We start from the raw sequence: 24,539 nt of genomic DNA on the forward strand, positions 1-24,539 counted from the left end.
ACGTAACTCTTCTTCTCCACTTCCACCTCCCTTTTCCTTGTCCACGGCCTGCGGGTCCATTCCAGGGCTGCTGCCAGCGCGGCCCACAGGGGAACAGGGTTTGCGGTGGTTTCAGGGGTCCCTCACCGCTCCCCGGTCCTCTCCTCCTACCCCCCGGCACGTCATTGTGAGGCTTCCCGTTGCCAAAGGGCGTGACCACGGTTTCCACAGCAGCCGGCACGTCCGTGCAAATCCGCTCCGCGGGGCCGCGGCACCACTCGCAGCCCCTCCTGCCCCCGCCAGGGGTTCCCCTGCTCCTCCTGCTCCCACGGGGCAGCCAGTCAGAGACCCCGCTTCGGGAGCGCTGCCCAATCAGGGTGCGCTCACCTGCGCAAGGTGAGGGATCCGTCTCCTTTCGCGACCGTCTCCCCGCCAATCAGAGGCGCCACGGGCTTGGCCTTGCGCCCCGCCCCTGAGGAGCGGCGGCGGCCGGCGGAGCGGCACCTGGCGGCCGTGAGTCACGCAGCGGAGCGACGGCTGCCTCCTCCAACCGGAACGCGCAGGGGCGGGCGCCGGCCAATCGGGCGCGGAGGGCGGGCCGGCGGGCTCAACCTGCGGCCGGAGCTCGAGCCGCGAGGCTGTGCCCGAAGTTGGGTCTGTCCCCGGGCTCGGCTCCCGCCGGCGCTTCGGGGTCCCGGTCGCCATGGGGACAAAAGGGAAGTTCGGGAGGAGACAGTTGCTTCTCTTCGCGTCGGTGATCCTGTGTAAGTTCCCGGAGTTTCGGGAGGGATCGGTGGGTCGGGTCGGAGGTTGGAGTCGGGCGCGCCCACGGTCCTACCCGCGGGCGGGGACGGGTCAGAGCGGCCGACCGCGCCCTCCGCGTCCCTCCGCGCGCCCGGTGCCGGACCCCTCCTCCACTGCCCCCCTTGGTGCGCGGCTGGACCCCGGCCCCCACGCCGGGGAGTCGCGCCCCCTCCGCTGACACCCGCTCGGGGGGCGCTGGCCGCGCTGCGCACCCGCCGAGAGGCCCGGCAGGGGTCGAGCCCGCTCTCTCCGGGCCGCGGGGACAGGTGAGGGCCCGGCCCACCACCCTGCCCCGCCCCGCGTCGCCTCCGCGCGCCTCTGGGGAGGGCGCAGGCCCCCGCCGCGCGCAGCCGCGAGCCGCCCGACTCCCTCGGCCCCGGGTGTCCCGCTCCCGAAGCGACCCCGCAGCCCGACGGGGAGGCGGGGCGGGCGGCGGTCCCCTGGACGGCAGGCGAAGGGGTCTCTGTGTCCCCCGGCTCCGCGAATGCTTCTGGGCGCAAAGTCGGAAGAGAAGATAGAATTGGAATCTGAGTTTTCTCAGAAAACAGCATTCAAAGTCCCTTTGTCGAATCATGGCCTTAAGAAACGAGGTTGGCCCAGTGGATGCTCGGGGCGGGGGAGCCGGGACCCCGCGGGGACAGGAGGCCGCTGCCCCATGGCCCGCGCGGGCCGCCCCTGCCTGGGCACCGGTGCTTCTGTGCGCGGCTGTGTGAGCCTGTGGTCGGGGGAACAAACTCCCCTCAAGGCCTGAGTTTTAGGAAGTGTCCAAGGAAAGGAATGCATAGACTATATCGCGGTGGTTCTAGGTCGCTTCGTTTGGCCACGTTCATTTCGAAGAGGGCGGTCGGTGCCCTGCCCGCGGTCCGAGCCAGCGACTGCGTGTGCCAGGCCGCTGAACTCCTGCTCCCCTTCTGCTTCCTCGCTTCCTGTGCCACAGCCCGGCCGTCCGGCTCCGGACGGGGCGGGAGCGCCCTTCCCAGCGGGGCGAGCCCTCTGGTCTGGGCGGGGAATCGGGAGACAGTGCCTCAGCGGCAGCCCCAGCAGATGGGCCTGGGCTGGACCGTGCTTCCGGGGGGTCACATCTCCAGGGGGTGGAGGGACGGACCGGGGGCCACATCAGGCTGCTTCAGGGAGCGCCATCCGATTCGTGCGGAGGCTGCCGATTCGTGCGGAGGCTGCCGTCGCAGCCAGGCCGCTGCCTGGGGCCCAGCTCCGCGTGGCTCGGTGCTCTTGGCGATCTTAGGGCTAGAAGCTCAGTCTTTTCACCTGTAAAAGAAAACCACAAGCTTGTCCGGATCTCTTCCGTCCGGGCTTGTAGCTCCGTTATAGGTGCATGAAGGCAGTGTTGGGCATCCGTTTTGGATTTTGCAAGGATGGAAAGCAGGGAGAGACCCCGGGAGATGCCAGTGGCAAGAGCATAAAAATAAGTAGGGTCCTTTCTCGGGTGCCTTGCCTGTCCTGAGCCCCCGGGACGGTGGACGTGTGCACAGATGCCCATGGACTCTCCCTCCAGGGCTGCCCCTCACTGTGCGCCTGCGTCCGGGAGGAGGCTGGGCAGGACGTGGTGGACAGTCAGGCAAAGGCCCAGCCCCACCTTGGGGAGTCTGGTGGGGGGATGGCCTGAGCCTGCTGGGGGAGCCTCAGATCCGAGGCTAACCTGGCAGCCCTGCCCCCCAGCGCCGGTGCTTGAAGTCTCCAGCTATCTCCCAGGCAGTGTGAACAGAACGACGTGGGGGGGAGGGGAATGCACTTTGGAACTGTGGTTTTGCCCTCCCCCCTCCCCCTTTGTCCACCCCTGGGTCTGCCCCTCACCGGCAGCGCTAGGATGGGGGAGCTGCTGAGGGTCGGCTGTGAGCCCTGCGGATGCTGCGGATGCTGCTTCTGGCCTTGCTGTCCAGGGTTAGGCCTCGCCTCAGAGGTGCAGACAGTGAGTCACTCCTGTCTGCTCCCTCCCACAGTGAAGCTTCCCTGGGGAAGGGAATGTGCCCCGAAACTGGAAACTAGAAACTCACAACTGACAGCAGCCAGAGCTGGGGAGCGAGTGGTCGCGCCATCCCGGCCGCTTCGGGTGGTCCTAAGCCCCCAGCGCTGTCCTGCCCGGTGTTGCTCGTCCGTGTTTGAGATCAGCCCTGTCTGGGGCCGCCAGCCTCGTTTTGGTTTGGGTTAGAGGGGCTGGACTTTTTTTATCCTTTTATAAAAAAGTTTGTTTAGAACAGGTTAGTACCTTGGTGCGGTTCCAGAATCAAAACGATACTAACGGCGCTGACGGGTGCGGCTCAGGCAGCTGGGCGCCGTCCGGCAAAGGGAAAGGTGGCGAAGGGGTTGGCGGTCGGCCCTGCAAGCCGCGGCTTGTCTGGGTTTCTCTTCCTCTTTCTCCCGCCCCTCCCCTCCCCTTTCCCTGAAAATATTATAAACAAATAACATCTTTTAAAAAGTGATATTAAAGGATGGGGGTGTCTCACTCCCACCCCGTTCCTGTTCACTGTGCCTCCCCATAGTTTCGGACGTATCTTTCCAGTGTTCTATTATGCAGATGCAAGTATTTATCAACAAATGTTTGCTTTTTCCTTCTCTTACACGAAAGGAGCACCCTGTATATACCCTATCGCGTCCTTCCTCCTGGTGATGTCACTGAACGTGCCCCGGAGAGCTTTTCGTATCGGTTTGACTGGTGTTGGGGCCTTGGCCAGCAACGTCCCCTCCCGGGCAGCTGCGGACCGGGGCTGAGAGCCCTGCGGAAAGATAACATTTTAGGTGGTAGATGAGGAAACGGTGGAGCTTGTTTTTCACATTCGACCTCAGGCCCGGAGAGACCTTGGAGAGCCCTAACTCAAGCCAGCTTCCTCTTCGCATGACCAGGAAAGACCTGGGTGGCCACTTCTCAAATGGAATTGTGGAAGAGTTTTCAGCGTTTTGAGGGGATTGTGGGAAGCGGAGTCAGTGGACGCACACTGGGGTTTTCCAGGCATTGAAAACTCGGAGCTCAGCTGCCTGGGGCTCCCTGATAAGCAGAGTTTCTGTCCAAAGTCTGGCTTGCGTCTTGATTTCTCTCGGGAGACAGGAGGAAGCAGCTGGCTGGCAGGAAGTTTGATCCTGGGGCTGGGGCACGGGAGCAACCAGCCTTTGGAATGGAGAGGCCGGAGGGGGAGGGGAGGAGCTCAGCTGGTTGAACTGGAAATTCTGCTGGGAGCGGGCAGGAGGGGCCCCACGAAAGCCCCCCTGGGCCCGCTGCCTGCCCGGCTCGAGGGCCGCTGACGTCACTGTAGGTGCGGCCACCTGCACACCTTTGTTGGGCTGGCAGCAGCTTCCCCCGCCCACAGGGCCCTTCTTGGTAGCAGCCCAGCCTCCAGGAGCGCCAGGCGAGGCGGCGGCGGCGGGGAGGCGGTCACAGGGCAGGCCCGAGTGGGAGCCCTGGGCCTGGGTTCCGCGTGCACAGCGATGTCAGATTCACTTGTAAATCCAATGAACGTTGGTGATGACTGTGTTCTGAGTGTGTGGCAGAGGCCAGTCCGTCAAGAAGCCGTGAGGGAAGCCGGAGGTGTTGCTAGCAGGCCGCCCCTGTGAAGGTGAACTGAGGGTACTGCAGCTGGTGGCTGCTGGGGGCCGTGGGCCCGCCTCCCTGGTCCGGGGCTGGAGCTCCCTCTCACTTGGAGGGTCCCCGGAGGCTCAGAAGTCTAGAAGGGAAGTTTGGATGAATTTGTAGAGAAAGCCAGAGGCTGGCTGGCTTCTTTCCGTCCTTTTCCTTCCTTTGTTACTTTTCTTAAAAAAAAGATTTTATTTATTTTATTTTTAGAGAGAGCGGAAGGGAAGGAGAACGAGAGGATGGAAACTTCAGTGTGTGGTCCCACCCACTGGGGGCCTGGCCTGCAACTGCCTGGGAATCGAACCGGGGCCCATTGGTGCCCAGGCCAGCACTCAATCCGCGGAGCCGCGCCAGCCATGGCCTTTTTGGTTTTTTTAAACAAATGCAACCAAAATCATCGCACCCTGGCTGGTGTGGCTCAGTTGGCTGGAGCATCACCCTGCACCTGAAAGCTTGTGGGTTCGATTGCTGGTCAGGGCACACGCCTAGGCTGCAGCTTTGGTCCTGGCCCAGGTGCGGGCGTGTGCGACCCCAGGCCAGATGCGAATGACCCCTGATCTGTGCTTCTCTGTGCGTTGATGTTTCTCTCTCCCCCTAATAGCAGTGGGAGGGGGAAAATGTCCTTGGGTGAGGAAAACAAAATCATAGCAAGAAAGAGACTTAAAATTCTAATCGTTAATGGGGTGCATAGAGAAAACAAAGATTTCTTCATAAAGCAGTAGAAAGAAGTGACTTTCTGTCTTGGGTGCGACCTGCTTGTGCGGGGGTGGGGGTGGGGTTCTGTTCGGTGGCCGGGTGCTCCCACCCTCTGTGACCACCACCTCCCCAGGCGCCCGACTCGCCGGGAGGACGGGAGGACGGGGACACAACTGGGTTTCTCTGTTTCCAAGGACCTGCAGACACACATTAACCCAGTAAAACTTAGAGTCGAGGGCCCAGGGGGCTGTCAGAGTCAGTGCCAAACCCGTTGAGGGCACAGGATGGAAGAGTTACTATTTAAAAAGATTGTTAAAAACACAATTTGTTTCAACCTTTGTGAATTTACTGAGATTTGTTTTATGGCCCCCAAAACAGTCTATGTCAGCAAACATTCTGTGTATACCTGAAGAGAATATGTTCTCCTTCTGTTGGGTGGAGTGTTCTATTTTTTTTTTTTAATCCTCATCTGAGGATGTATTTTTACTGATTTTAGAGAGGAAGGGAGAGAGAAATATTGATCTGTTGCCTTCCACATGTGCCCACTCCACAGCCTCTTTGTAATAAAAACCTACAAGTAGGTGAACTTAAGACTTGTGTAGCAATCAGTGTTTCAATATTTCATGTTATTTCAAGATATCTAGATATTCAATTGCTTTTATCAGAATTCACTGATTTAGAAAGGAACCGCTGAAATAAGTTAAATTGATTTGCTCATGTATAGCTAAAGTTTTTCCTTTTTTGATAAGACTTATCCCCCCAAAATTTGTACTTTTTTTTTAACAACTGATAGTTTATTAAAAAGACTGATTTCGGCGTCTGCAACGGTGACTTCATCCCTAACTCCTGGCTCCGAACTGATGGAAGTAACCTGCTTGACAACCTCAGAAGGGCCGTGCGGGTCAATGAGTTGCTGGGGACCCTGGTCTGAAACTGGTCCCCAGTCTCAGAACCCTCTGCACAGGGAGTTTTTCTTGTAGAGATTCTCAGCCTCCCCGCTGGTCCGTCCGCGCTGAGATTCTTCTCCTTCATGCCCCACCAAGTCACACACGGCTTCTCCAGAGACTGCGTTCGGGCTGGTCAGAGTCCCTCTGGTTTGGTGACTCACCACTTCTGCTTCCACGGGAGTCCTTCTGGCATCTTTAAAAGCCATTGCTGCAGCGCAGCTTCCTGAGGAGCCTGCTCCTCTGAGAGCGAACAGCGCTGAGCTGCAGCTGCAACCGTGACTTCCTCAAAGAGAAGCCCCAAATTTGTGTTTTAAAAGATGGCCCAGCCCCGGCTGGTGGGGCTCAGTGGATTGAGCTCCAGCCTGCAAACCGAAGGGTCGCTGTGTCGATTCCCAGTCAGGACACAGACCTGGGTTCCAGGCCAAGATCCCCAGTTGGGGGCGGGTAAGAGGCAACCAATTGATGTTTCTCTCACACATCAGTGTTTCTCTCCCTGTTTTTCATTCCCTTCCCCTCTCTTTGAAAATAAAGAAAATTAAAAACATTGAAAATACGTAAAGCGTGGCCCAACAAGAGCTCTCGGAGGAGACCAGGCATTTGCATTTCAAAGTTGTAGGGAAAGAAAACCGAGCTTCTCCTAGAAGGACTTGGGTTTCATGAAGTCTGTGACCTGGGAGGGGCCTCAGGAGGCAGAAGGGCCCGAGGGGCTTTGGCGACCGGGAGCCACCGCCCCGGCCCCGGACCCGGACGGCCTCCCGGGCAAAGCAAAGAGCTGGTTTAACACTCAGCAGTGGGGTTGCCATCCCAGTGATTGTAAATCCGTTCACCCACTTGTGGGACGTTTTTCAAACAACATGTAGCGTAGGGTCATCTGTGAGAACCGTAAAGGCTTAGATGTGGGGAGCCTTCGCCCGTTTCCTTCGGGAATAGTGAACAGGTCCAGCTGTAGGACGGTGTTAAAACTGACTGTGCCGTTGCCTGGCCAGACCTCCCCATTGCTCACTTTACAGTGGGACCAGGCTGTGTTACAAAAGAGTAGCTTTAACAACAACAAAGAAGATTTTATTTATTTATTTTTAGAGAGGGGGGAAGGGAGGGAGAAAGAAACATCCGTGTACGGTTGCCTCTCGTGCGCCCCCAACTGGGGACATGGCCTGCCACCCAGGCCAGTGCCCTGACTGGGAATCGAACCGGTGACCCTTTGGCTCACAGGCCGGAGCTCAGTCCACTGAGCCACGCCAGCCGGGGCTGGGCTGGCCTTTTTCGTAAGGATCTCGGTCAGATTTCCCCGAGTGGATGGCTATGTCCGCCGAAAGGGGACTCTTGAGGCACTGTGGGCTGGTTGCCTATCACCGGAGAGACCAGTGCGTAGCCAGCTGAGAGTTCGAGGTCCCCCGGGAGACTCCGGGCTGTTCTGGCTCATCCTGAGCAGGGCGGGTGCCCTGGGAGGCTGTCCCCGAGGCTCTCGGGGATGTGAGAAGGAAGGAAAGATGGTCAGCAAGTGTTCAGTCAGCCTCAAGGTTAGTTTCCTCTTGGGAGGTTCCTTTAAAATCATTATGTTCCCATTTAGTCAAGTATCTGGTGCATTTAGTTTTAAATACCTGAAATAAAGATACTTGGGCATCGTGCTGGTTTCAAGAAAGTCTTGCCCTGGCAGGTGAATGGGCGGGTTTGATTGGGAAAAATAGATGTTGCTGCGTAACATGTCCAGCTGGGAGGGAACAGGTTCTGATTTAAAAACGGACCTAGGGCTGTCGTCTGCACCAAGACTTGTACAGAGCTTCACTCTGACGGAGGCTGACGGGTGCCAGAGGAAAGGCGGGGGGGTTGGTGTGTAAGGTATATCGTTGTCCAGCGGCCATGCTGTGCACCTTAATACGAAGTACTGGTGAGTGTAAGTTGTAATGTGGAAAGAACAGATAAAGTATGTACTAGGGCCTTAGTAGTTTTCCCCCCATGACAGATTCAACCTCTCCCAAACCATCAGCAAGGAGAAAGGGGGTCCGGCGCCCGGCAGCCCCATGCCGGCCTCCGCCTCCCCTCTTCCCGAACCCCACTTCGGCCTCCTGCAGTGCAGCCCCTCCTGGACCTGCCCTCCCTCCGTAAAGACAGACTGCTCCATGGGAGCTCCCCGCACAGCCTAGGTGGTCATTCTTGCGTTAGGCACTCGGCTCAGCAAACGGGGTGGCTGAAGCAGCCTGCTTCTTCCAGAAGCCAGGCCACCACCAGCCAGCTGTCCCAGGGAGCTGCGGGCTCAGTCACACACCCCGGGGGCTGCCCGGTCTCTGTCCTCCGTTGGGACCTAATCCTCCAGGCGGGCGGGAGCCTTCCCCTGGGGCGCCCCTGGTCCAGACGCCAGGACCAGCAGAAGGAAAGGAGGAGGGGGGTGGGGAGAAGGAAGAGGGAAAACCGCTCCTCTGGGTACCCATGCAGAAGCCAAAAGAGCAATGTGAAGGGGCAGAGCCCAGCCCAGGAAAACACAGGAAAAGGACCAGACCGGACAGGGGGCCTGGAGCCCTGGCGGGTCCAGGAAAGGGCCAGGCCTGGCAAGTGGGCAGATGCCGAACAGCAGCCTCACAGCTGCCCGTCCCTGAGGCCCTGACCCCTGCGCAGCCGCAGCGGCTGGAGCCGGCTCGCCCCCCGGAAACTGGTCTTCCTGGGTTTACAGTCTAGTATGTATTGACTTGGTGCCCCCCCAGGGGCTTCTGATTAGCAATCAAGATAAGCTTCCCACTCTTTCAGTTTAACCTAGAGCTGGCTTTTCTCGTTTTGAATGCAAAAATTAATTTAGGCACTAAAAGAGATACATTCTGGCCATGTCAAGTTGATCACTTCTAGTTAAACCTTCCCATTTCTGTAAGTACTGGCAAGTAAGCAGTCTTCCCAGCGACTGTGTGTCCACATCTCAAACCTCCCACGCCTCCCAGCCTCCCCTTTCTCCTCCACAAAGATTCTCAGTCGCCTGAGTGTCTGAAATGAGCCAGACGGAGTAAACGCCCCCTGTCCTCAGAGCTGAGTGGAGTGCACGCTTCTACTTATCCAGTAGAAGGTTTTGTTAAGACCCCCCAGAAAGCAGCTTCAGCTGAACGCCAAAATTAAAGATCAGCTGTCCATTTTTCTCCTTTCCTTCCTTGGCCTGGCTTCTTCTCAAACCCTAACCTCTAGCTCTACCTCAAGGGTTGGAAAAAAAAAAAAAAGAGATCAAAGAAATTCAGCCTCCTACCTTGTAACAACAGGGGGTCAGGATTTCCAAGAAACTCACCCAAGCTCACCCGGTGCAGATCGGGAGGCTGGTGGAGCACAGCGGACCTTGGCTGGCACCGTACGCGGTCCCAGTCTGTGGGGTGGTTCTGGGTGGGCTCCTCCCTGGAATCCCGCCATTCTGCCCGGGACAAGTCTGAACCACGGCAGGTCAGCCTGCGGGGCAGCGTAGGCTCGGGAGAGAAAGGCCCAGTCCCGCCCGGGGCCGTCCCGTTCCGTTCCTGGCGGGGCCGCTGCCGTGCGTGGGCGCTTGACGTGGTGTGGGAAAGATTTCACAACACGAGTCCACGTACCCGTGAGGGTACGTTTATGAAAGTCGTGGACAATGAAACCAGTAAGGGTTTAGTATCGAAGAAGCAACAGGAGATGCCAGGCAGGGCTGCCTGGGCTCCCTGGGAAGTCGGAGAAAACGGTTTTGGGGACAGGTTCCGGGGATCAGCCTGGGACCAGCTGCCGCTGCCTGCCTGTGGGGAAGACGCGGGAGGGGGAGGCGGGGGATGGTGGGGCCGCTCCCAGAGGGAGAGCGACACTGGGTCCTTTGTCTTTTATCATCAGTCCTTTCAGGGTCAGGGTGCCCTCTGATTGGTCAGTGCCAGGAGGGGTCTTCAGCCTCTGCAGTCGGTTCTAGTGCTGGGCCTGGAGCGGAGACTGAAGCCTGGCTGTTGTCTCGTCTCCACGGGGGCCAGGCCCCTGGGTTCCCAGGTTGCCCTGGGATACATTCAGCAGGCGCTCGTGCCTCCTTCCTTCGCCCGGTGACCCTCGGCGACCCCGTCTGCGCCTGGCTGCAAACTGCTCGGCCAGCGTGTTCAGCTCTCTGTCTCAGTTTCCCTACTCGACCTGGACCTGCCGAAGAGCTTTCCAAGCTTCTTGCTGTCCTGGTTCATTTCCTCCTCATGAACGTGTGGTGCCTGTATAGAATATGTATTAACGAAATAGCCGTTAAACAGCCCTCCTGCCGTACGCCGCTGTGTGTGCCCGGCAGAATTCCCTTGGTTGTGCACCTTCCATCCGGCGTTCGGGGTTTCTTTTTCTTTGCTGTGCTGAACAGCCCACAGCAGCCCCCGTGCCCGCGCCTCTGGGCAACCCTTTAGGCTTCACTCCGGCTGCGGGTCCCACTTTGCCGTCTGCAACTCTGTGATTCGGGGCAAGTGTGCTAAGCCTCAGTGTTCTCATCTGTAAAATGGACATTAGCATCTTGGGGCTTCCACGAGAATTTAATGAGATAGTGCATATGAGGCACGAGGTTTTCTTTTTAAGATTCTATGTATTTACTTTGGTGTATTAATTTTTTTAGAAAAGATTTTACTTATTAGAGGGGAAGGGAAGGAGGAAGAGGAGAGAAACATCCATGTGCGGTTTCCTCTCGTGCACCCCCTACTGGGGACCCGGCCTGCAACCCAGGCCTGTGCCCTGAGTGGGAATCGAATTGGCAGCCCTTTGGTGCACGGTCTGGTGCCCGATCCACGGAGCCACACCAGCCAGGGCCCCAGGCACAAGTCTTGATGTCGGGGCTCAATGTCCCCTCTGCCGTCAGCCCCGGTGGTCCCAAGACCTTGCTCAGATTCCACAGGCGGGAACTTGGGCTCTACCTCAGTCGCAGTGTAAGGAAAGCACACAGAGGGGACAAATAGATACCCAGCTGGGTCTATACAGTTTGCCTCAGTTGTTACTACTACTCAGATACAAAGTGATTTTCAAAGGTTACACCGCAGTCCTGCAGATTGATACACCGCCAGCCCCACCTGGGAGGTAGAGAGCGGGAACTGGCGTGGGTGTCAGTGCCTGGATCTCCCCTCCCCTCCCCTCCCCTTCCCGTCCCTGCCTGCGCCTGCGCCTGCGCTTGCGCTCCCGCCGCCCCGCCCGCCTGCTGCTCGCCCGCCAGCTGTTGGCCCACCTGCTGCTCGCCCACCTGCTGCTCGCCCACCTGCTGCTCACCCGCCTGGCGGCTGCTGTGCTCTGGTTCCTGCCGCCCTGTCTCTTTCCTGGAAATGTATCAGACTCACACACACACTCCAGGATCTTGATAGTATCCGTAGTGATCTTGTATTTCTTACACATCTGTTAACTCATTTCACCTTTAAAGTTTCATTGAATCATTCAGTGCTTCCTGGTGTGATACTATTTTTATATTTCCTGTTATTCTTTATCATCTTTTATTTCCTTTTTTCGTCTCTGTTTCTGCCTCTATTTTGGCATTGTTTTATTTATTTTCCTTGTTGTGATTTATTTTCCTTTTTATTTTTTTCCCACTCCTTTTCTCATATTCACATAAATAAAAAAATATTAACTATGCACTTAATACGTGTTTACTTATTACTCAAATGTAGAATATAGAAGAGCTGCCTGTGGTCTAGCGTCTCAGATCAATACAGTGTCAGGTGTTTGGAATCTATTCTTACAGATTTAAAATAAATCCTCACCCAAGGGCATGTTCATTGACTTGAGAGAGACAGACAGACGTCACCTGGCTGCCTCCTGCTCCAGCCCCGACCAGGGGTCAAACCCACAACCTTTTGATGAACCAACCAAATGCACCACCAGGCCAGGGCTCTTAGAATTATTCTGTGTGCGTATCCTAGGTCAGGGGTGGTATCTGTACGAACAGGGTCGGTGCTGGCGCACATACGAAAACCGCCGCAATGCAGAGAAGTCTGGCGTGGCCGCTGTGCACGCGTGACCCGCACACGCCAGTGCCGGTGGGCGTGCCCACACCCTGCGATTGGCTTCGGAGAAATAGGAGCCCAAAGCGCAGCGTGTGGCCCTCGGTTGCAAAATCATGACTTTTCATTACAGAAATATTTGCGTAAGGCAATCTGTGAAATGATGTGAAATGAAAAGGAAGCCGAGTTGTGTCTGGGTTATTTGTACTAAAACATTAACTTACATTTCTTTCATAAACCTTAAAAAATAAAAGCAGGATCATATTTTACAGATTTTTTTCCATATTGGGCATATTTCTATGCCAGCACAGACCTCTTTGACCTTTGGGATGGCACCGTGTGCCTTGTTGTGTAACGTGCTGTGTGCTGGAGCGGGACTCCTGGGTGAGGGCCCCGCTCTGCTCTGGGGCCTGGAGCTTCTGTGCCCCAGTCAACTCCTGAGGCGGGGACCACCGTCACCGTCGTTGTGCGGCGTTGCCGAGAGGACGTGGCGGTGCAGGCCCTAAGGTGCAGGGCTCGGGGGAGCACATGCGCCCACTTTTACAGGAGGTAACTGCTGCTGTTGTTTTATTCACGCTCATGTTTTACCCGTCTGGCGATGCTCAGTAGTGTGTCTGTAATGCAGGTACGGGAAGTTAAAAGTATAGGAGAAGCCTTGTGAAGGCCTTCAAGAGGTCTGTTGATTTTTTAAAAAAGTAATTATTTTCCTCGTACTGAGCTGTAGCCGGCATACGACATGGTGTCGGTTTCCGCCGTGCAGCGTAGCGATGTGATAGTCGGTGCATTGCGGACGGGTCGCCGCTCTCCAGCGTCCCCTGTCACCAAACAGGCACAGAATGTTAATTTTTTTTTACTTCTTGATTTTCTTTTTTGGAGAGACAGAGAGGAACATTGATTTGTTGTTCTGTTTATCTTTGCACTTATTGGTTGCGTTTTGTATGTGCCCTGACTGGAGATCGAACCCGCAGCCTTGGCGTCGGGACGGTGCTCTAACCCGCTGAGGTGCCTGGCCAGGGCTTTCTGAGGAGAACGCGGCAGATTTAGTCTCCTAGCAACCTGAAATACGTGGTGCTGTGCCATTCGCTGTATCCCCCCCGCCCCCCCGCTGCCCCTTACATCCTGCGGAGGCTGAGCCATCAGTCTGTTTTTTGTTTCTATGAGCTTGGTGTGGGTTTGTATTTGGGGGTGGGGGAGTGGCATACAACTGAAATCGTCGGGTACAGGTCTTTCTCTGATTTATTTCTCTCAGCCCAAGGCCCTTAAGCTCTCTTCATGTTGTTGTAAATGGCAAGATTTTATTTTTTTCTTTCAGAAACTGTATTTCGTCACAAGATGCTTTGAAAACTATTCACATATACATTATAGGTAACTAAGGTATATACATATATAGATAAGTATTCTTTTATTGGCCAATAACATTTTATCCTGTGAATCTCCCTCCTCCAAACAGATACAGCACATTTTATTTCTCCATTCTTCTACTGATGAAGTTGAAGATTTTATTCTTTTTATGGCTGAATAATATTCCATCACCTGTTTTTTCAGTATGTTTAAAAATGATTTTTATTTATTGGTTTTAGAGAGAGAAACATTGATTTGTTGCCACCTGCATGGATGCGTCATGGGTTGGTCCTGTATGTGCCCTGCCCAGGGATCGAACCTGTAGCCTTCATGTAACAGGACGACCCTCTAACCAGCTGAGCTCTGTTGTCTGTTGATGGGCGCTTGGGTTGTTTCCATAACTTGGCTACTGTAAATAATGCTGCAGTGGATATGGGGGATTCAGCTTCTCAGTTCGTGTTTTCATTTTCTTCTGGCGAATACCCAAAAGTGAAATTGCCGGAGTGTACGGTAGTTGATTTTTCATTTTTTTCAGGAATCTCCATACTGTTTACCATAGTGGCTGCGTCAACTTATATTCCCACCGACACTACACGAAGGTTCTCTTTCTGCACATCCTCATCAACACTTGTTATTTCTAGTCTTTTCGATACTAGCTATTCTAGCGGATGTGAGGTGATTCCTCACTGTGGCTGTTATTTGCGTGTCTGAGGACCTTCTCAGGTACCCGTTGGTCATTTGTATGTCTTTGGAAAAATGTCTTGTAGAATCTTGGCTCATCGTTCGTTCGTTCGTTCGTTTGTTTATTAATCACTTTGGAAACAGATTTTTGTTTATCCATTTTTAGAGAGAAGGGAACCGAGAGAGGGAAACATCCCCGTGCGGTTGCCTCTCGTGCGCCCCCTGCTGGGGGCCTGGCCCGCAAGCCCGGCCTGTGCCCTGACTGGGAGTCTCAGCGGCGGCCCCTTTGTGTCGCAGGCCGGCGCTCGATCCACGGAGCCACACCGGTCGGGAGTATTTATTTATTTTTAAAGAATTTTTAAAATTATTTCTAGAAAAGGGGAGGCAGGGAGGGGAAAAGAGGGAAACATAGATCAGTTGCCTCTTGTAAGAGCCCTGACTGGGGATCAAACCCGCAACCCAGGCAGGTGCCCTGCCCGGGAATTGAACCCACGGCCCTGTGGTCTGCGGTATGATGCCCAACCCGCGGAGCCACACTGGTCAGCGCAACCTCAGCCCCGTTTTTAATTGGACTCTTTGGCAGGGGAGTGGCTTGCCATCAAGTTGCATGAGTTCTCTATGTATTTTGGATATTAACTCCTTATCAGAAACATGATTTGCAAGCATTTTCTCCCATTCGGCAGCTTGCCTTTTCAGTTCGTGGATGGTTTCCTTTGCTGCCCTTCGCGGTGCAGAGATGTCATCTTGCTGACGCAGTGGCCGCAGTCGGGCCGTGGACCGCGCGTCCCGAGACCTTTGGGCCCTTGTGCTCGGGCTGCCAGAGCGGAGGGCAGCTTCTCACGGCTCTGGACGCTGGAAGCCCGGTCCCGGGGCGCAGGGAGGGTTGGCCTCTGCCGAAGCCCCTCGTCCTGCAGACGGCCACCCCCTTGCTGCCCCCTCAGCTAGTCCTGTGTGGGCACCAGCACCCAGTCAGGTCGGCGGAGGGTGTCCTGGGGCTTCATTTTAGCTTAATCGCCAGGTGAAAGGACCTGTCTCCAAACGCAGTCCGTTTTGGGGTGCTGGGGGGCAGGGCTTCCACAGAGGAATCTGAAGGGAGCACAGTCCCGTCCGTAGCAACCAGGGACCTTTTTGAGGGTGGCCTCTGCGCTCTGGGCTCCTCTAGAGCTTGCGTCCCGGCGCCCCCGGGACTCCCGCCCCGCCCCCTCCGCCCCGCCCCCTCCGCTCGGCCCCCAGGGCGCCCCCTCCGCCCCGCTCCGCCCCGGCTTGGGACTCCCGCCACGCCCCCCTCCCCCTGCGCCCCGCCCCCAGGGCGCCCCCTCCGCTGTCACCTGCAGGCCCAGAGACGCCTTTGCAGAATGAAGGGGGGCAATGCCTCTGGGCAGGGAACTTTAATTCTGTTTGAAACTTCGAAGCCAATTTGAAAAAGTTATTTTTAAGTTATGGATCTAAGTTTTTTAAAAAATTTCATTTTCATTTATTTATTCAGGAGAGTGGAAGGGAGAAAGAGAGGGAAAAAAACATCGATGTTCAAGAGAAACATGAGCTGCCTCTCACAGGCCCCCAACCGGGGTGCCCTGACTGGGACTCAGCCGGCGACCTTTAGGTTCACAGGCCAAAACACAGGCTCAGTGGGTTGAGCGCCAGCCTGGGCACAAATCTAAACTTTTAAAAAGGGATTAATAGAATACTCTTTTTCCCCCCTGAGGGCTGGACAGTTGAGGGGAAAATACTTTGCTATATTAAAATTGTTTAAAGATTGGGTTTTAAATCCAGTTTGCTTTTTCCTTCCTTTGGGTATGCCCTATCTGCCAGTTTGAAAAATAGGCTTATCTTTGCAGGTCAGCCATACATGTTACAGTGACTAGTCTGCTATGACTAAGTTGTTAAGGTTCTGTGGTGTTTAGTGCAAACCTGCATCAGATGTTAGGCTTGGTGACGCTTTCTCAGAAGAGTAGTGAACGTGGGGTCCCTGCTCCCTGGGGCTCAGTGTTGGGGGGGGCGAGGGACGAGCTTGTGTGCCGAGGGTACAGAGACGTGGCGCGCGCAGGGCAGGGGAAGCTTTGGCTCAGGTGAGCTCAGGCTGCCTCTGGACACGGACGCGCGTGCCCGCGCGTGCGAGAAAGCGGGAAAGGGCCTTCCGTGCGGCCGGAAGAGCGCGTTGAGGAGCCGGCTCCTCTGGGGACTGTGTGCGCTTCGGTGTCACCGGAGAGTAAACTGCGAGAGCAGAGAGGGCGATGAAGATGACAAGCTGTCACAAGGTCAGGTGGTGCCAGAAACCTTGCCTGCCTGAAGAATTTGCGTGTTATCTTTAAAAAAAAAATTTATTTACTTATTTTTAGAGAGGAAGGGAGGGAGAGAGAGAGGGAAAGAAACCTCCAAGTGTGGCTGTCTCTCCTGCGCCCCGGGCTGGGGGCCTGGCCTGCAGACGAGGCCCGGCCCCGACTGGGAGTGGACCCAGGGAGGGACCCTCGGCGAGCCCCCAGCCAGGGCGGAGTTCACAGGGTGCCTTTGGCACCACGGGGCGCGGGAAGCCTGTGCGGGGTGGCGCTTGGAGGGGACCAGCACCACCCCGCCTCTGGGGTGGCCTTCATTGGAACCTGCGCCACCACGCAGCCGCTCGGGGCCTCTGTCCCCAGATAAAGGAAGGGGGATAAAAACAGCATCACCCGACGGCAGGTCGTCGCAGGGAGGAAACGATGGGCCGCCTAGTGAGCTCAGAGCAGTGCCTGACGGGCAGCAAGCACTCAGCAGAGGGCGGGCGTGAGGGGGCACAGCGCAGCCAGTCCGGGTGCGGGGGTCGTGGCGCTGGAAGGGGCAGCGGGGGTGGAGAGGAGGCGCCCGCTCGAGGGCACCTGGGGGGTGACCTTGATCGTAAAGCTCAGTGTTGGATTTGCTAGAGTCCAGGACAGATGGGGGTGCCTGAAGGGGCCGAGCAGACTTGCCACCGACCTGCAGGGGGCGGGGGGACAGAGGCGGGGGGGGGGGGCGGTGCAGTGTGCGAGGGGAGGGGGCGGGAAGCCCTTGGGATGGCGGGGGGCTCAGGGATGGGGGTCTGCCGCTCGGGGGGAGGCAGTGGGGGTGTAGGTGGATGGGGGGCTGCGTTTGCCAGAATGTGGAGGGAGAGGCGAGGATGGAATGTCGGGGGCCCCTCCCATGAAGGGAGGGGCAGAGGGAGCGAAGCTCGGGAAGGCAGGCGCGTGAGACAGAGGCCCAGACCGAAGCGAAGCACGAGGGCTGCACCCAGACACCGTGGGAGCGAGCACCTCCCGGGGCGAGCGGGGCGGGCGGGCGGGCGGGGCGGGCAGGGCAACGGCCCGCGGAGGCCGCAGGCGGCAGCCGGAAACGCAGGTGCTCGCGCTCTGGATTCTAAGGCTATTTTAACGCTTTTGGGATGGGGGTGTGGTTCACAGCCTGTGTGTCCGTTCAGTGTGACTTTCCCCCAAGAAGCTCTCACTTTGTGGTCAGGGCCTCTTAGAATTGAGAAACACGATGGTGGGCGACCTCAGCAGAAGTAATTTTAATTCCAAGGTCAGAGCCTGAGCCACACTGCAGTCGACTGGGTGGTGAACGGTGGTGGTGGCTGGAAACTGTGTGCAGACACTTTCCTTGGGAAGCTCGGAGGGACCCCGGGCGGGTGCGGCTCCGCGGGCCGAGCGCCGGCCTGCGCACCAAAGGGTCGCGGGTCCCACGCGCAGCCGGGGCCCGGGCCTGGGTTGCGGGCCAGGTCCCCAGTGGGGGGCGCGCGAGAGGCAACCACACACGGATGTTCTCTCCCTCTCTTTCTCCCTCCCTTCCCTTCTCTAAAAGAAATAAATAAGGAACTTCTAGCGAGAGAGCCGTGCAAGGTTAAATGAAGGTTTTCTGTACGTGAAAGGGCCAAAAGTCTGGCTGCCCTTGGCTTTGTGGCCTTTTTTGCCGTGAACCTAGAGTAAATTAAGCAGTACAAGCGAAAGGGTGAAATGCCCCTCTGCTTTGGTGAACCGTGTGCATTAGTAGGGCATCGGTGTATGTGTACAACATGCTGAGTGTGAGTTCAAGGTTAAGGGCAAAGGGCGCTGGGAGGAGGCAAGGGGAAGCGCAGAGCAGAGGAGGGGTGGGCAGGGAAACCGCGGGTGAGCAAGAGGCAGGATGCAGCGAGGGAGGCCTCCGGTCCGCGGGCCCCCCCGCCCCCCATGAAGGTCCTGAGAGGAGTGTCCCCCAGCAGTTCCAGGAGCAGAGGAGAGGCGGTTTGCTGGGCTGGAGGGCAGGTGTTTTCCAGGCAGTATTTACCTCTCTGTATTTGTGCATTTATGGCTACTTAAAGAAAACATCGAAGTCAGGAAGAGAATCCTGGCAGAAGGGCTTATGGGCAGGTGATGATATAATTGCTATTTGGTGCTTCCTGTCGGTCAGACACTTTTGTAAGTGCTTTGTATTAGAGCTTGTTTCTCTCTCAGCAACAGCCTTGTGATACAGAAACTGCTTTTATCCCCATTGTACAAACGAGACTGCAAGTGATGGGGGGTCGCCCGGGCCACACAGCTACGTGCACAGCAGAGGTGGGGCCGGCCCGGACCCAGGGGCTCGTTCGGGGATGAGGGGGCGGCGGGGGGGGGGTCTGGTGGCCATAGGAAGGGCGTGGCTGTGGGGCTGGACTGGGGGCCGACACAGGCTGGGCGGCCCGTGGTCCTGCTCAGAGGGAGGTGGGAAGGCCTGCAGGCGCGGGGCCTGGGCTTTGATCGAGGGAGGAGAAGCCTGGGTCCAGCCGCGGGGTCCGGACGACGAGGAGGAAGGCGTCGGGGGCACGGGCGGGCCGAACGGGCTTAGACCGAACGGGCTTAGACGTGCCAGCGGAGGAGGGTCTCAGGAGGGAGCTGCCGCTGAGTCAGCGGCAGTGCCCAGATGGCCACCAAGCCCATGGGCAGTGACATTGTTTTTTTTTTGGTGTAGCCCTTTATTTCAAAGGCTAGTTTTGAGTCTAATTAGCAGCTGCTCTTTATGTGGGTGGTGCCATAGCTTGCGTCACTCTGAGGTGTGAGTTACTGTCCCAAGACATTTATCAGGGTCTGCTCTTGGGGTCCACGCCTGTGGGGAGGAGGCAAGGAAGCAGGATCAGGCAGCAGAAGTCCCACGAGGCCTCGGCCAGCTCCACGGAAGCCTGGGTGCGGTGCAGTGGGCGCCGTGCGCACCTGCCCCCCTCGCCGGCCAGGCACGCAGGCCGCTGCCCCTGGAGGCCTGGGGGCTGAGGGTCTTCCTGAGCCAGCGGCCCCAGCGGTCGGGCGGGCCCTCCCTCCCTGAGGAGGCGCCTGATTCGCCCCTCAGTGCGCGTCACTGGCAGCAAATTGTAAAATCTGAGATTCTAAAACACACGAAGTCCTGATCATTAAAGCAGAGAGAGCTGACCGGGGCAGCGGTGAGGGCCCTTCCTGCCAGCAGCCAGTCTTGATGAGAACAGAGAGATGCCATGTGCCCGGTTTTCAGTTTGGTATTTTTCTTAATTTCCGTGTCTGTTATTACATTTAATTATAGATTTGACATTGACGTGCAATTCCAAATACACAGATACAAGGTAACAGTATTAGAAAGAAATGACAGGTGAAATGGGCCAGACTTCGTTGTTTTGAACCCGAGGACATGTTTTCAGTGCCCTTAGAGAAGGAGGAAGCGGGGGAGAGAGAGAAGAAACATCGACCAGTTGCCTGTTGTAGGCTCCGCGGCCGGGGGCTGGACCCGGGAGCTTTCCGTGTAGCGCTCCAGGCAACGGAGCCCCGCCCGCCGGGCAAAACGGGCCTGGCTTTTGAAAGAGTGGCATTTCGCTCTGTCGCCTGTCTCCATTAGACCAGTGGCTTTTCTGAGAAACACTGTGGTTTGTGAACAGAAAGGGAAAGGGCGTGTGGGAGGGAACTCGGCGCCCCGTCAGTGGGGCGGCTGGCGGCCGGCTCGCCCCGAACCGGGAAGGCCACCCCTGAACCGGGAAGGCCACGCCCGCGCCCGCGGCCCGCCTCTGACGCGCCATCTCGCCTTCGGCTCAGGCTCGCTGGCGCTGGGCAGGGGATCCGTGTACACTTCCGAACCCGAAGTCCAAGTTCCTGAGAATAAACGTGAGTTGGCAGGGGCTGGGCCGGGGGAGGGGTGAGCAGGCCAAGGCCCCCGGGTCCCCCCCTGCCCCGCCCCCCGCCTTGTCCATGGGTGTGGCCTCTTCCTCCTGCTCACCGGGACCCGCCCACAGCTGCCAAGTTGTCCTGCTCCTTCTCCGGCTTCTCCTCTCCCCGGGTGGAGTGGAAGTTTGCCCAAGGTGACATCACCAGCCTCGTCTGCTACAACAGCAAGATCACAGGTGAGCCCTGCGCCTCCCTCCCGTTTCCGCCCGGCCCCGGCCCCCAGCCCCCAGCCCCCAGCTCACTCCGCCCTGGTGCCCTCTCCCCGCAGCCCCCTATGAGGGCCGGGTGACCTTCTCGAACACCGGCATCACCTTCCACTCCGTGACCCGGAAGGACACGGGGACATATACCTGCATGGTCTCGGACGAAGGCGGCACCACCTACGGGGAGGTCAGCGTCCAGCTCACTGTGCTCGGTGCGTGTCTTCTGGGTGGGCTCCGTGGCGCTGCCAGAGGGGCGAGCGCCTGGCGAGGGAGGGCTGGAGCCGACGGCTGGGGAGACGCCCTCGCCGGCTCTGCAGCTCCCGGCGGCCCCCCCCGCGCCGTGCCCAGCACCTGCCCTCCCTTGCAGTGCCTCCGTCCAAGCCCACAGTTGACGTCCCCTCTTCCGCCACCATTGGGAGCCGCGCGGTGCTGACCTGCTCCGAGACGGACGGCTCCCCGCCCTCTCAGTACCTCTGGTACCGCGATGGGGTCCCGATGCCTCTGGAGCCCAAGAACAGCCGTGCTTTCAGCAATTCTTCCTACAGCCTGAACCCCCAGACGGGGGAGCTGGTACGGAGGGGAGGCGGGGGCACAGGAGCAGAAGCCCTGGAAGGCGGGGGAGAGCGCACAGCCGGGGGAGCCGGGCATTAGGGTCGCAGAACCTCAAAGGCAGGCGCTTGGCTGCCCTGCCCCCAGATCTTCGATCCTGTCTCGGCCTTCGATACGGCGGAGTACACCTGCGAGGCCCGGAACGGCTACGGGATGCCCATGATGTCGGACGCGGTGCGCATGGAGGCAGGTGCGTGTGGGGCGCGGCTCGCACCGCGTGGGGGCCGCTCTCCGCGCCGGCCGGGCGGTGTGCTGGCGCCGCGGCGAGACTTCGTGCGCCGACCTCTCGTCTGCACCCCGCAGTGGAGCTGAACGTCGGGGGCATCGTGGCCGCGGTCCTGGTGACACTCCTTCTCCTCGGGGCGCTGGTTTTCGGCATCTGGTTCGCCTACCGCCGCGGCTACTTTGACAGTAAGGACTTGCCCTCGGAGGGTCTCCCTCATCCCGTGCCGGGTTCGGGCACAGGTCCCGGGCGTGGTGTGGGTGCCCTCGTGACGCAGCCCGCGAGTGCGGGGCTCTTCTCCAAGGAGCCCCCACTGCCCCCCGCCGGTGCCGTGTGTGGGGCCCCCCCCTTCTGCACCGTGCTCTTCGGCTGACATGGTCTCCCTTCTTCTCTTTCAGGGACGAAGAAAGGGTGAGTGCGGTACTGTGCTGGGGCCCCCGGGGTGGTTTGAAGCTGTGATGGGCCCAGGGGCGGAGCTGGGAGGTCGGGGCTGTGGGCCGCTGGGAAGGACATTGGAGTTCTACCTGGTCCCTGTGGCTCCGTGCTGCCCCCCTCCCTCCACGCGCCCCCCGCCCCCGGGGCCCTGTGGTTCTGTGCCGGTCTCAGTTCGGGCCTCCGGAGCTGCCCGCAGGCCTGAAGGGGAGGGGCTGGGGGTCTGAGCGTCTCCATCCCCTGGTTTGCCCGCAGGACTGAGAGCAAGAAGGTCATTTACAGCCAGCCCTCCGCCCGAAGTGAGGTGAGTGTGCAGGGCGGGGCCGGGCCTTCCAGCCTCGGGGGGCGTGTTCGGGGGATTCTGAGCGTGTGCTTCGCTTCCGCAGGGGGAGTTCAGACAGACCTCCTCGTTCCTGGTGTGACCCGGGTCCCCCTCCGAGCCGGCCGGCCCGGGTGCCGCCGGCCTCGGCCCCTGGTGCTGTGGTTTCGCAGGATGCCGCCTCTGTCCTCCAGCCCCCGGGACCCTTTGTCCTTCGGGAGATATGTTTTCGTGATGTCGGCCGGGAGCCCTCCTTCCCCCCTTGTCTCCCTCCTCTCCTGGCGCTGCTGGGGGGCCGGCGAGGAGCCCAGCGGGAGTCTTGGCCAAGCCCGCTGACCCCCTTCACACAGGCGTGGAGGGCGCTCGCCTCCCAGCGTGCAGGGTCCTCGAACAGGGACCTTGGGCCTGGAGCCTCGGCTCCTTCCTCAGCAGCGAGGGGCAGCCCCGGCCTGGGGACCTGAGCAGCTGCAGTGATTGTTTGGGGCCGCCATCCGCCTCTCCTGCCCCGTCCCCACGGGGAGTGCCCCGGGGCCCTCCTGCACCGCCCTGCACGCGAGCAGACCGACCGAGGCCAACGGCGTCCTAGAAGACACTGCGTCCTAGGAGACACGGGACCTTTGGTTGTGGGGAGTTTTCAGGGAACGAGAAGCCTGTGGGTTTCTGGGCTGGAGCTGCAGCCGAACCACCGGACAGACCCTCTGTGGCTGAGGCTGCCGCGCTGGCTGCTGCAGGTGTGGTCTGAGCTCTGCGCCGACGCCGACGCCGAGTGTGTGTCGGGGAGCTTCTGGCTCTTTGATGAGGTTGTGTTTGTGTGTGTTCGGATGTAGCTTGAAATAAAACCGTGGTTGGTCAAAGGTTCTTGCTCTGAGTAGGGGCGGGAGGTTCCTAGTCCTCTTCGTACAAACAGGGAAGTGCCTGAAGCCCTGTTTCCCCAGAAACCTGGGCTGGTCCCCGCTCCCCGCCCCACCCTTTCCTGGTTCCTGGCTCAGGGTGGGGGCTTCCCGACCTCAGCCCCTGGGCCCAGAGCCCTCTTGTGGCCGTGGTGCTCAGGGTTCTGCATGGATCACCGCGTCCAGAGAAAGTGCCCGCCCTCCCCCGCCACCCGGACGCAGGAGCAGGCTTCGCAAGGCCGCAGGGACAGCGCTCCAGAGTTCGGGCCGGAGGCTCTCCCACGTCACTGGGGGCACATCTGTAGCCGGAACGTACAGGGTCATTCCTTCATTTAGTGGCGCCGGCGTTCAAGGGAAAGGTCACTGGACACCGGGCCCCGCGGCCGCTTGTGTGCGTGGGCAGGCCCACCCGGCCTCGCGCCTCTTTGCACTCCGGCCCGTCTTCGCCCTAAATTACTGTCTCCCCGTTGACAGATCCCTGGTCCATTGATTAACTAGCAAATAGGGCCTTTCCTAGCGTCCATTTTGCTGCTTTGCTGCTGGGGAGACGGCTAAACACCGCTTTGCCGGGCTCTGCTGCCTCACCTGCAGGTCCCTGACAGAACTGCCTTTCCCTTGCAGAACCCAAGAGGGAAAAACCGTCAGGGAAAGGTCACGCACCAATAAAAAAATTTTCCAGATGGAAATAAAATCTAGTTAGACAATAAAAGTAGAGATTGCGAAACGGTTCCCTAAGAACGAGATTTCTGAGGGGTGGTTCCAAACTGCGCCACTACCTGTGGCTTGGCCCCTCGGTCACTTGTGGCCGCGCGGTCGCTGGTGTGAGCCACCCATCGCCAGCCTTGGGGCTTCCCTTTGCAGCTCACAGCATCCCTTTTGACTTGGAAACCGTGTCTGCTTTCAGTGTAGCATGTCAAAGCCAACTTTCTGTAATAAATGTTTTTCACATTGAGTTTGTTTAAATCCTGAAGTTCTACGTTGAAAGAACTGGGACTCTCAGAGTCCCCTGCCCGTTCGAAGTCCTCCTCTTACTCTTCCTGAGCAAGAAAGTGGAGACAGGCGTCCTCAAGGCTCGGGGATCGTACCTCCCCGGCCCGTGGCCTGTGCTCCCGGGGAGTGACGGGGGCGGGGGCCTGTCCCACGGGGAGGGGCCGCCGGGGAGACGGGCGCCTCCTGAGCTCGGGGTTTGGCCGCAGGGACCCATGGAGACGAGGGTGCTGGGGGCGCGTTCGTTTTGCCTGCGGGAAGGTGTGCGGGTCGAGGCCCGAGAGGGAGGGGAGGGTCGCCCCATTTCTCAGCGAGGGACAGTGTGTTCTGTGTAGCATGGCAGTAGCAGCGTAAAGGGAAATTTAAAAGTATGACTTCCATTTAAAGAAAAGATATCTAATCCTCTAGTTCCCCCTGTTTATTTTCCCTTTCTTGGTACTAGATGTAAGAACCTCATGTGCCCTGGCTGGTCGCAGGTTTGATCCCAGTCGGGGCGCAGGCCTGGGTTGCGGGCCAGTCCCTGGTAGGGGGTGTGGGAGGGGCAACCACATGTTGATGTTTCTCTCTAAAAATAAATAGTCTTTGAAAAAGGAACCTCATATGAAAACTTGTTGGGTACTCGCTGAGTGGCCTCGTTGTCCCTGTGTCACAGGTGAGAGAAAGGCCGAGGGACAGCCAGGGCCTTGCCCCAGTTCACGCAATGGAACTGGGCAGGTGGTGGGTCTGGGGTTTGAGGCAGTTGGGGGGGGGGGCTGCTCAGGGACCCTGAAAGGAAAAGACGGGA

At 58.3% G+C, this 24,539-nt stretch overlaps 1 protein-coding gene and 1 pseudogene across 1 annotated transcript; one reads left to right on the top strand and one right to left on the bottom strand.

Annotated features, from left to right (window-relative positions):
* Positions 1–594: 594 nt before the first annotated feature.
* F11R (F11 receptor) lies at positions 595–22,732 on the top strand. Its single transcript, XM_054587880.1, has 10 exons — positions 595–743; positions 19,964–20,032; positions 20,161–20,268; positions 20,361–20,507; positions 20,663–20,865; positions 20,992–21,094; positions 21,208–21,315; positions 21,526–21,538; positions 21,815–21,863; positions 21,946–22,732. The coding sequence occupies exons 1-10, from the start codon at positions 683–685 to the stop codon at positions 21,979–21,981; spliced, it is 897 nt and encodes a 298-aa protein (XP_054443855.1). The 5' UTR covers positions 595–682; the 3' UTR covers positions 21,982–22,732.
* Positions 5,814–6,215, bottom strand: LOC129081844 (40S ribosomal protein S20-like; annotated as a pseudogene).
* Positions 22,733–24,539: the final 1,807 nt, after the last annotated feature.

This window comes from Pteronotus mesoamericanus, unplaced genomic scaffold, assembly GCF_021234165.1.
Source record: "Pteronotus mesoamericanus isolate MK-2021 breed Mesoamerican mustached bat unplaced genomic scaffold, CSHL_Meso_final scaffold_1186, whole genome shotgun sequence".
NCBI classification, from domain to species: domain Eukaryota; kingdom Metazoa; phylum Chordata; class Mammalia; order Chiroptera; family Mormoopidae; genus Pteronotus; species Pteronotus mesoamericanus.